Source organism: Caloenas nicobarica, chromosome 1, assembly GCF_036013445.1.
Source record: "Caloenas nicobarica isolate bCalNic1 chromosome 1, bCalNic1.hap1, whole genome shotgun sequence".
In the NCBI taxonomy this organism is placed as follows: domain Eukaryota; kingdom Metazoa; phylum Chordata; class Aves; order Columbiformes; family Columbidae; genus Caloenas; species Caloenas nicobarica.
In genome coordinates this window covers 77,529,448-77,541,476 of record NC_088245.1, presented here as the reverse complement: position 1 = coordinate 77,541,476, position 12,029 = coordinate 77,529,448, and the positions used below count along the sequence as shown (strand labels likewise).

At 43.6% G+C, this 12,029-nt stretch overlaps 1 protein-coding gene across 10 annotated transcripts in view; it reads left to right on the top strand.

The window, feature by feature from the left end:
- The window catches only part of PPFIBP1 (PPFIA binding protein 1), a 116,761-nt gene that overhangs the window by 68,414 nt on the left and 36,318 nt on the right, over window positions 1–12,029 (top strand). For all 10 annotated transcript variants that reach the window (XM_065636606.1, XM_065636599.1, XM_065636616.1 and 7 more), the window contains exons 4-6: window positions 8,428–8,514; window positions 9,295–9,408; window positions 9,960–10,091. In XM_065636606.1, coding sequence (XP_065492678.1) covers window positions 8,428–8,514; window positions 9,295–9,408; window positions 9,960–10,091 — 333 coding nt within the window. The remainder of the gene's footprint in view (window positions 1–8,427; window positions 8,515–9,294; window positions 9,409–9,959; window positions 10,092–12,029) is intronic.

The following is a 12,029-nucleotide window of genomic DNA, read 5'->3' as shown; positions in this document are numbered from 1 at the left end:
AAGTCTCTTGTGTCTCAGAGGAAAACAAAATAGTGTTCACTACTGCCAAACAGTGTGTCACAAGAGAAAAATCCTCTCCTGGTCCCTGCGGGAAAACCGCTGGTGCCCTAGCTGGGAAGAGGGTCTGACAGCAATCTCCCAAAGCTGCTTGCTTCTGTAAAACATGGCAGAGCGTTCAATTTTGCTGTGCCAGAACTGGCTGCCCCATGCCCCTGTACTACTTCTTAATGACTGCTTCCTTTCTGCTCCTCTAGAGGAGCCTATGCAAGCACTCAAATAGGGCCAAAGCGTTAAAATGCCTCATGCCTTTTTTTTTTTTTTCTTTTTTTAAACTAATGTATGCCAGATGACCACGTGACACCAGAGTGCACGTACAGCGCCTGGACATCTGGCAGAGCTCTTTCAAGAGCAGCCATCGGATGGTCACCACAGGGAGTTCAGTAAAGCTCGAAAACGCAGATCTGTGCTGCACAAATAAGCTGGTTCAACTCTAACACATCATTTCTAGTTGTCTGTTTACAGCTCAAAGCTGATCTCTGTGTTGCTGAAACCCTGTTCATGTCTCCATGTTCAAATGGAGAGTAGGTGACTGTCATGGTCAAAATTACAAACAAGGCCATTTGTTCAGTGTCTGGAAAGAGACTTTTCTAAGCTCAGACATGTTGGGACTCTCTGCTTTCATTGGCGACCAGACCTGAAATCCACAGCCAGATGATAACTATTCCAAAGGTTTAGAGTTTTTTCAGATTTCTCCTGATTGACAGAAATGTTTAATGTATTCTGATGTGTGCTTTAATAAAACACATGCTGTACTCTGTGAAAATGGAACTTCTGGCTTGAATAGAGACAGCGTGTGAGTAATCTGGAACATCATCACCAGTAACAAGACCATTTTAAATGAAACTCTGCCTTTGACAAGACCAAGCCAGCTCCGTTGTGTCCAGCAGGAAGTTGATAGATCCATCTCTTCATTCTCAGAAACCTTGCTCCCAGTCATGAATGTTGCTCCAGTTTTTCTTCAGTTGAAACAAACAAGAAACAGTCTTCTTTCTGGTTGTTATTTTTCTCGACAGTGTGGATTTTTTTTTTTTAATACATCTTATGCAACAACCTTCCCAGAAAGGAGAAACCAACTGTGTCTTGTTAAAAAGGAGGATGAAGGAGAGAAGTGGGTGGACAAGTCACTTCCCACACGTCAGAGCCAGCTTCCCTAAGCTCCTGATCTGAACTCATGTATGCGGGTCCTGTTGTGTGTCTTCTGCTATTTAAAGGACGTGCTTCTGGAACAAAAGAGCCAGGATAACACTTTTTCTTTAAAACCCACAGCAAGCGCAACTGTGGTTTTAGCTTTGGAAGTGACTTTCTGAATTCGAATACATATATTATTATATATACAGATTCTTTCTGTTCTTCACTCCAGAAGTGAAATTCTGAAGTTTGCTATAATATCATTAAAGCAAAACAAACTTTATGGCCTCCAGAGGTTTCTCGAAGACCATTTTCAGATCATCTGAAGATGATAGTTAATTTGAGAAGTGGTACCTATAGTGACTTGTGCAATCCATAGTGTTGCTGCCGTGAATAGCAGATCTGTCATCTCAGGTCAGCCTCAGATTTTGACACTTCTTCAACAAGTTTGTTCTTCCAGAGAGTGTTTGGGAGTAATGGGAGTTAATATCAGCAGATATTAGATTTCAGAGAGAAGTTTTCCTCGCTGGATAAACATAGCTTGTAATCTTACAGAGATATATTGGCCTATTTGGCTGACAGGGTGGGTCCCAAGTGGGGGAAGCGGTTTGGTTGGCCAGAAATCATCTCATGTTTCTTATTAATGGAAAAACCTTGTCTTCAGACTGAAGTCTGTTGTTTGAGTGCTTAGTGTGGGCGTACAGTGCATTCATTTGGCTCCGCTTGTGCTTATGTTGAATTTAGCTATCAAAAGGTCCTGTGGTAACCTGTGGCACATAGGCATCTGCCACCAAAGACCAGTTTGGGATCCCTCCTCAAGTAGCAATATGAAAGGAGCCTTGTGATACCTGTCATCATAAGCTGCCTCCTGGCAGTGCTTTTCGTCCGTGAGAGATCTAACTCAAAGTTCTTGAAACACAGGACCTTGTTTCTTGCTAAAGGTGATCATCCAGACTGGTGTGTTTTTTAACACTGGAAGACAATACAGGCTTATTTATAGCACGTCTTGGTGTGGCATCTTCATGCATTGTGGATATGAGTTCATTGCTGTAAGAATGACCTGTGCGGTCCTGCACTGGAGCCCTGATGGCAGAGCCATCAAAAAAATCACTATTCTCAATCCAAAATGCATCAGTCAAGCTTAGAAAACACAGCTTCTGCTCCTCTTCTATTCTGCTCTTTTGTTCTGGGTTATTCAGTATTCATGTTTTTGAGGTTTTTATCTATCAATGGTAGTCATAAGCATTTCTTTTTAATAACAAAAGCTGTGGTTTTTCAGATAATCATGAGATTCCCAGAGCTGGGCTCTGTGTTCAAAAATACTAAGGATTTGCTATCCTGCTGCTCTTACTATGTAAATTGAAACTTAAATGTGAGGACAGAGGTTGGTTGTTGTTAATGCGTCTTCATAGAATCATAGAATCATTTAGGTTGGAAAAGACCTTCAAGATCAAGTCCACCCATTCATCAAGTCCACGACTAAACCATGTCCCTAAGCACGACATCTATGTGTTTTTTAAACACTTCCAGGGATGGTGACTCCATCACCTCCTTGGGCAGCCTGTTCCAATGCCTGACAACCCTTTCGGTTGAGAAATACGACATAAACTTGAGACAAGTCACTCGTGAGAACACTGCGACTGTCGAGTCAACTTTTTCCTTCCTCCTTTTTCTTGGCACCTACAAGTGAATTTCGTATGTTCTTCCAGCTTTTACTATTAATAGCCCGTCAAAGAGAATTCCCTCCTCTTTACTTTGTAGTCAGATGAAAAGATCAGAATCCCTCTTTTCTTGTGTGTTTTGGGAGGGCCGGGGCTGGGAGGGTGCAGAGAAGAGGGTTGTTTTTGCAGGGGGCTATTCAGTAAGGAGCGAGCGTGGGGTTGCCCTTGCACCCTCCCGGTGAGGTTTACACAGCCTGTGTCCTCCTCCACTTGGCCGCCTGGCCTTTGTGCCTTGGGATGCCTGTGGCAGGCTCAAGGTTGGAAGGAAGGTTGATCTTCCCGGGCTTTGATGTGTTAATTCCCCAGAGGAGCTGCTTGCTCCGCCTGAGGAGCGCTGCTGCTTCACGGCTCCGCTTCCCACATCTCCCGCTCCGCTGCCAGGTTCGCCTCCGTCCTTGGTTAGGCGAGGAAACCTGCCCGTCACTTAACCTCACCGTCTGGGTTCAGAGGAGCCCTGACGGCACCGCCCGGTGCAGCGGGCGCCTGCGGTGCCGGGGCGGCAGCTCTCAGCCTCGGCTGCCTCTGCCACAGTCGCTCGCGTCCTTAAGTGCATGAAGATAGTCATGACCAGCATGGAGTATAGCTGGGACATTCACGGACACTGTGTCTGGCTAAATAAGGTAAGGCTATCTGTGTTTGTTCTGGCTCTTGCATTTCTCCGAGTGACAAGCCATAGCTGGGCAGCGCTGGTAGGGAGTAAGCGTTTTGTCTTTCTCTTGTATCCGACACCAGCTGGGCTGCAGTTGAAGGAGCGGAATATTTTGAAACGGTTGCATCTTCCCTATTCAACAGCCGTGTTATTTATATTTAGAAAATGTTTCAGGTAAACTCTTCAGAGTGAAGGTCTGACTTAAGCTGTTTTTCCTTCAGAATTCACTTTCATTGTAGTGAAGCCTCTAAAATATAATGGGGGGAGGTGAGTGGGTTTGTGTTGGGGTTTTTTTGGTGTTTTTTTTTTTGTTTGTTTTTCCTCCTGTTCATTCTGTAAGGAGGAGCTAATCTGTAAACTTTAGTAAAAGCTTAGCAGCAGGTCTGCCTTCTGCCAGAGTGTGTGGAGCAGACTACAAATATTCAGAGCGATGAGTAGGGAGGCATGAAATGCAGGAGATGCTGTTTGGGAGGGCAGTGATGGGCTCCCACACAAACTGATTAAGCTCTGGTACGGATGGTGTTCAGACAGATTTGACCAGTATGAATTTGGGATGAAATCTTTACTTACAGAGAGTAAAGCTGTCACGGCTGCATTTCACAGGGGAAACGGTGACGAATACTGTGCTTGGAAACCCTGGAGGCTTTGCCCATGGCACACCAAGTGACATTGAGGTACTGAGGCTGGAGGAGCCCCCTTGTAAGGGACTCTGTAAAACTGAGCAAACAAGCAGAACAGCAGTAGCTGTGCTTAACTGAGCATAGGTAATGTGTATTATAATGATCTGAACAACGTAAGCATGTTGATGAGCTCTAATTTAACTCCAGATGGTCAGGAAAGAGATGTCAGGGGCAGGTCGCTTGCCCAACTGTTGACTGGACTGTAATGGTCAGAACAGTCAGTGCAATCTGCTGCACAAGAAAATAATGCTGTGGAGTGGCAGCTCCTTCTATACAAATCAAATTGCATCTGCAGCAGGAAAAGTGTGATTTGTGCTGCTTATTTTGTCTCAAAAGCAGAAGAGAAGATGAAGAGAAATGAGGGTATCAGCTGCAGTAGGCTAAAAATGAATTTTATTTTTGAAAGGAGAATTCAGCAATCGAGAGGAAATGGATTTTTTTTTTTAAGGTGTTTGGTTTTTTTTTTAATTAGGAAGCTTAAACCAGCAGCTATTAGAAACTTTCCTGGGGTTTGGAATGCTAACTCATTTCCAGGGAAGATAAATTAAAGACTGAGGGCAGGGAAGCTGTGAAAGTTTGGTGATGCTTCTACTTATTACAGGAATAACTCCCTCCAAAGCACTGTGGATTTTTACACTTGCATGATTGCAGGCAAGGCTTATACATGTGTTTAGCGAATTAGCTACGGGTTGATCTTGCAGAGTTTTTAAGTGCACTGAGTTTGATCTTATAAGGCATTTTTAAGTAAATGCTTAACCTCAAACTTCTGTGAAGCCTCAGTGGCATCGTGACAACTGTTCTTTTGTTTTGAGGATTAAGATCAGTATTGGTAAATCTGCATTCTCTTCCCATACAGTGTTTTGCAATTAATCCCTAAATTGAAAACACATGCTAAGTCTAACTGCTTAATTGAACACAGATTTTAAGTTGCTGATGAAGAAGAGCCTTCTTTGGAAAATGGCAAAGCTTGTCTTACACAGCTAGTGAACTATGTTAATCTTGTATTGACTACAGTGATACAAATTTGATCCAGAACTACCAAGTGCCTCAAATATTCCTGCAGTTGCTATTGAAGCAAGTATTTACTTTTCTTTTCTTTTTTTTTTTTTTTTTTTTTTTTTTGGCTAAAGCAGAGCCCATTGCTCTGCAGAGCAAGTAGTTCTCAAGCTCAGTCGTGGGGAGGCTGTGGGTCCCCAGGTGCAGAGAAACTCCGAGTGTTGCTCACCCAGGTTTTGCACACACCAGGTCTCCTGGCATGTTTCAGATCTCCCTGAAACCCATTTGTCCCCATCGAGGCTCCTTCCACCCCATCTCCTGATGCCCTGCTTTCCCATATCCAGTGTTTGGGCATCTTCCCTCTCCATTTCTTTTCAGTCCTGCCCACTGCTGTCATTACCCTGTTCTTTTCATTTTTTTGGTCTCCTCTCTTCGTTCCTCATCTCTCTGGGAAGGAAATTGTACCAGTTACCAACTTTTTACCATTGAGGACAGCACAGAGGAGAGATGCAGGTAGACATCTGGTGGCCTTTGCCTGCAGGCCCCTGATCTCTGCACCACCGTAGCAGGTGCTGGGGCTGCTGCTCTGCAAAATAGCTGCCGTGGCCTTTCTGTGCTGTCCTTTCTACAACTCTCGTCTTTTTCCCCACTGAAATCAAAGTCAGTGACTTTTCTTGCCTTTTCATACCTAAAATGAAGAGTTAGTCCCAAATATTATGCAGAAGTTACAACATTTCAAGCAAAAAACAAACTGCCGTTGGGTTGTACACAAAGTTTTCTGGTTCAGTGTACTACAAGAGGTCTGGCAGATTTTGCAGTATTTATCTGGCAACAGCTAGCCAAGGCATCTTTGTTTTTGTGGGAGAACAACCTTTACTCCAGCCCTGTTTGGGGTTCCCATCGCCTCTTCAGTCTTTTTTACAGTAATGTGGAGCTGCAGCCTGAACTTTCACTCTCTAAATGCTCCTATTTTAAAACCAAGTGTGATGCGCTGAGAAAAACTGGTTATTTTTTTGAGGTATGGGAACAGAGTTTAAAACAAAGGTGTCTTGGCAAGATGCTGTGCACAATGACTAACATTCTGCCTTAACACCTTGTTGGTTTTCACAGCATTGTAAAGACATTTTCATCGTAGTGTGAAACCAGTACTTAACGTCCCCGCATTTTCTTCACGCAGTCTTTGATTTTAGTTAATTCGTGTCTGGTTACGCTGACTGGAGGTATCAGGAGGTTCAGTGGTTGGGGCACTGATGTGGTGGTTGAAAGGCAGGGAGTCAAGTCTGAGCTTTGACAAGGATTTGGATGTGGGTCCTGGGGGTGGAGGGGAATCTTTGCACCTTGGCTGCCTGCTTGTAATAGGGGATGAATATCACTTTCCTACGTCAGAGACATACACTGGATATTGATAAATGTGTTGTATATTACAAAATACGGATGCCGTATTCATGGAGGCTGAAAAAGTGCCTGAGATGTGTTGGAGGCCTTTAAATGAGAAGGGAGCTACGGAATAGCAAAAGTATAGAAAAACCTCATTTTTGTATTTTGCATACAAGTCAAGTTACAGAATTTAAAGCATAGTCTGCTAGTTGAGTAGCTAACAAGTTTATTTGAGAAGCGCTTTGACTTCTTTCACCTTGATTAAACTCTTACAAAACGGAGAATCTCACTGATCTCAAATGGAAATCCTGTGGCATGAGGTAAATTTTGGTAGAGGTCAGGGGAAAACCGGGGCAAACTCAGAAGTCTGGAGTACTTCTGCCTTGGTGCTTAGTTTCTTGATGGTCAGAAGGCGTAGTAATTTACTGCTAAATAATTCAGATTGAGGGTATCATTATGGTGTGAGGTATTGGTACAAATTACTAGGGAGTGTCCTTTTTTAGTCTGCTGTAGCTCTAGTGATTTCAGGGGAGATGTTATGGTCACGTTGCAAAGGTTACATATGTGTGCTTGGGAGACACATTTGCTACAGCACACTGATTTACAAGCTGCCCAGACCGATCTCTTGAGGAAAGCACTAAGATGAGGTCAGATGCTTTGTACCTCCTCCTGCTTGCTTTGCATCTAATCTTTAAGCGGTGCTGGTGGGCACTTTATTCCTCTGGTTTCAAACAAGGCAGTTTCTCCCGTCACACAAAGTCAGGCATGTAATTCAGAAAAGGAGTTTTACCTGGCAGATTTCCTGAGACATCCTTGGCGACCTGGGGAGACGGGCTGCTTGGAAGGGAGATTCCGAGCAGGAGCCCGAGGCTGGCAGCTCCTGCGTGGGGTTGGCCTCTCACGGCAGGGTTGTGCTGCAGACTCACCGGGGCGTGAGGATTGGTCGCCCGGTTTCTTTCCATCACGTTTTCAGAGGGAAATCAAGGACCCCCAAAGCTGGTGGGAGCTTCTGTACTGAGCGCGTTGGATTTCAGAGGAGCTTCTCTGCTCTTCTTTTCTTCTTCAGCCTCATCTAAGTGATTTATGCAATGATGGGAACAAGAATTTCTTTTCTGAGCAGAGATCTGATGGTGGCACCCGTCACAAAGTGCTTTGAGACAGCTTTGAACATGGATAGAGTAAAATCCTCGCTGCTCAAGAGCATTGAAGTTATTATGAAGAAAGAAAGTTGCTGATTCCTCTGAACTCTGATAGCATTAGCATGTGTTCTTGTTTCTCTTTAGCCTCAGGCAGCTTTATAAAGAGATGCGTTTAGAGTGCAGACGTTCACCCATACCCAGTACAATGTCCCTGATGTAAAAGGATGTCTCTTACTGTGTGTTTTAGAAAAAATTGTTTGACTTGCAAGAAGCATAATGCACTTTTTGTAGATTGTACATTGATTTTTCTTTTTTTTTTCACTTGCTGAGTGTCTTGGAGTATTTGTCTCTTTACAAATATGGCTTAGCATAGTACATCATTGAGCACAAATTTTGTTAACAAAATGCTGAATACACAGTAAGTGAATTTTGCAGAATTGGGTCACCAGAAGGTTCTTCCTTTCTCATCTTTAAGCCCTGAACAATTCCTGTCCTGAATGGTGGTTGTGTATCCTTTGTTGACAGTTTATTCGATTTGTAACCCTTTGGGGGCTGAAGAATGCTTTAAATCTGTTCTTGAACCATGCAGACTGAAAATACTCCGTAAGTGTGTTGATAACCTTGAATGAGACTTTTGGTACGATAGCTGATTATACGATATTTGCTTTCTTTTTCAGACTAATGGACACATATCTGGGAATGGAGATGTGTATCAAGAAAGGCTGGCTCGTCTGGAAAATGATAAGGAGTCTCTTGTTCTGCAAGTGAGTAGTCACCTAAATTATTTTTTCTGCTCTTGAATTTGCAAGACTTCTTAGCAGTATATGACAAAACCTCTGAGGATTTATTTGCAGTTGTCTTGGAATGTGTTCGGAAGGTTTGCTGATACCTGAGAGTTAAGCTGGATTAAGGTTAGGTGTGAATTTAGGTTGCAGGAAAAATGTAAAGGCCTTTGTTTCTCTGTATCTGATCTCTTCTTGAATCTTGTTAGCTGATCAGGTCTGCAAAGCAACCACCTTGTTACACTAATGTGTGTCCCTAAGATGACCATTTTCTATGACCATTCACATGCTTTTATTGTTCTGAAAAGGAGCAGCTGTATGCTATGGTATACTGTGTGCAATCACTTGGAAAGGAGAATAAATCATATCCAGTGAGGTTTAGCTATTTGGTTGTTAAGGTAGGAGCTAGTGCGTTTTAGTTAATGTATTGTCACAGCACAGGCATGATTGTTGGCTGCAAAATGCAGCAGCCACCCCTTGTGAAAACTTCGAGGGCTAGTCAGGAGGAGAGGTGCTGAATTGCAATGTGTCTGCCAGAATTTTGGATGAAATTCCTATAAGCACGAGGAGGAGCTTTACCTCCTCTCCTGTGCCTTTGCCACGCATTGTGTCCACTGCAGAGTTCTGCTGCTTCTCCTCCCCTGGGGTCCCATTTCATCTTTGGCCCGTTGAGCACTGTTACTCACATACAGTTCTTCAGGTGACACATATGGCATGGGTACGAGGTACTAAACGTGCATCCCTTTTTTCTCTGCTGGGCAGGTAAGTGTGCTTACAGACCAGGTGGAGGCCCAGGGAGAAAAGATTCGGGATCTGGAGTTCTGTCTGGAGGAGCACAGGGAGAAGCTGAATGCCACAGAAGAGATGCTGCAGCAGGTATTTCACAGCCCCCTTGTCTGTCTTGCTGTCTGTCTTCATTCTGTCTTAATGAACTGCATTTTGCTTCAGTGAGAGCAGTGCACTTCAAGGTGTTGCACCTCTTGATGTCTCTTAAGTAAGTGATAATTTTCTACCATATTTGCTTTCAAGTCTTTGTACTTAGTAATGTCAGTGCTGCTCTGCACTGTAGGATCCAGTTCTGCTCTACTTTGAGCCTCTCCTCACTGAACTTCAAAGAGACTTGGATTAAAGCAAGGATGGGTGGATTCCCCTCAGAGCTCCTTGCTGCCCAGAGCAACTGTGATGACAGACAAGCTTTTTTCTCATCCTGGCAGCCAACCCGTGATAGTGTCTCCATCATCTCAGATGCATCCTAGGTGCCTCGAGTCTGTCAGATGGGTAGTAGCTGTGTCCCAGGGCTTCAGAGAGTACAAGGAAGAGTCCAATGTTTTTCCCTATGAAAAGAGACCTTTAGCTGTACAAGTAAATTATGGATTTCTTCCCCTTCGGTGAATAATTCTATTCTCTTCCTCTTTATCTTGAATCAGGAGCTTTTAAGCAGAACATCCCTGGAAACTCAGAAGCTGGATCTTATGGCAGAGATTTCCACTCTGAAGTTAAAGCTTACGTCTGTAGAGAAGGATAGATTGGATTATGAGGACAGATTCAGAGACACAGAGGTGAGTAAAATATGACTGAATAAATTGAAAGCTGAGTGTAGCTTCATGTTATCTGAAAATTTCCTAGGAATTTATATATATATGGGTTTGGTTTTGGTTTTTTTTTTTTTTTTTGCTAGGCAAGAAGGGAATTTACCTGTAAGGGTAAAACATGTATCTCTAAAAACAAAATGTGTCCTCTTTTCTTGGTAAACTCTGATTTTAACAAAGAAAGAGTTCCAAACTCAGGTTTTGATTCTTGCCGTCAGATTTCAGGATGGCATTTAGGATGTGCTTAAATAAAATCATGAACATACTGCACTTTCCTGCCCCAGCTTGAAACTGTCGTCTTTTTAGTAAGTCATGTCTGAGGCAAACGCTTGAGCCCATTGCAAGCACAAAACCATGCACGTGCAAAGACAACCCACACTAGAAGACATAACTTTTGTTTTCAGTAACAGAGAGAATGAGGTGACTCGGTGTGAGGGCAGTTTGAAGCCTCCCTTCAAATCCCAGCCCCACAGAAGCCCAGGGCTGAGGGGCAGCAGATACTCATCTCATCTGGTTTCATCCCAGCAGTGTGTAGTGCCAGGCAGAGCTGCTGCCATCCCGGGCAGCGTTCTCCTAGGATGTTTGCCCTCTTGTGTACTGTGGATCTGTGTAGCTGAACCTTGCCCGTGTTTGAAGGCAGAAAGCCTCATAACAGTGCAGGTAGGCAAACCCAGGTTTTCCAGGAAACTCCAATAATCAGGCCAAGCTTTGCTGCAAGCGTGACATACCCCATATCAGAACGGGAGTCTGCCTAGGAAGCAGGACAAAATTTCCAAATCTGGGTTCATAAATGAGCTGAAATGTCAGATATTCATATTGTGGATGTTCCAGGTGTCATTCATTTCTAGAAAGGAAGAAGCCATAATGTCATCACAGGAAACAGAAGTCGCCCTTTCCGCTTCAATCAGTGGTTTACCAACTCCCAGTTTCCTACAGATTTTCCAGGGAAGCCTCATTCCTCACTTGTATTGCAAGCATAAGAGCAAAAGTTGGGCTTGCTTTTGATTTATTTTCTTTGGGCCTGTCCAAAGTCATACGCAGACCCAAAGAAGTGCACAGATTGAAAACTTGCGCTTCAAATTGTGTTCAGCTTTGAAAGGTGGTGATCATTTACATAGTCATGGCAGTGTCCGTTCCTGCAGTGCAGCACGTCTGGGTGCTGCCAAGCTGTGCGACAGATTTATGTTGCCTCCCGTTACCTTTTCATCTAGTTTGATACCAGGTGTTATTGGAGAGTCACAGCATTGCCTTCAAAGCAGCTGATTTTGCAATCCAGGCCAAGTATTGTGCATGGCAGTGCTGGAGAATTTGGTGGGGGAAAGGTGGAGGGAATCGTTGAAGGTCTTGTGCGTCCATAGGAGATGTATTAAGAGCTGGCTGCTTTCTCAGCTCCCATGAGGTCTCTGCCCCCACAGCGCTCGGCTCTTTCATGAATTACAGCCTACAACAGGTAAATCTCTTCACCTGTATACCGACACTTAATAGACCAAGAAGGCAGACATGGAGCTGCCTGTGTTCCCAGAAAAGTGGTGACAATGTGGGGACCAGAACCTGCACTGCTGCTTTGTAGGCTCGGTGCAAGAGGCTTACCTTCATAGCAACTTATTAAGACCTTTCTCTTTGAAACGGCTGGAAATACGCTTAATGTCTTTGATAAAAATAAGATAACCTAAATTATGTTTAAAAGGTAATTGCCACAATTAGGGGCTATATAGATTTATAGCCTGGATATTTATGCCAGAACTAATGAACTATTACTAAAAAGTTCCTCCTTCCCTTTGAAAACCAGAATGATGTTTAGCATGATAGAAATTATTATGTTGCTTGTTCTTTGTTTCTACGTTTCATAGCTGTAAAAAGGCTTAGGCTTAGACACTGAAAGGATGGTATGTCTTAATTTCCATTTGT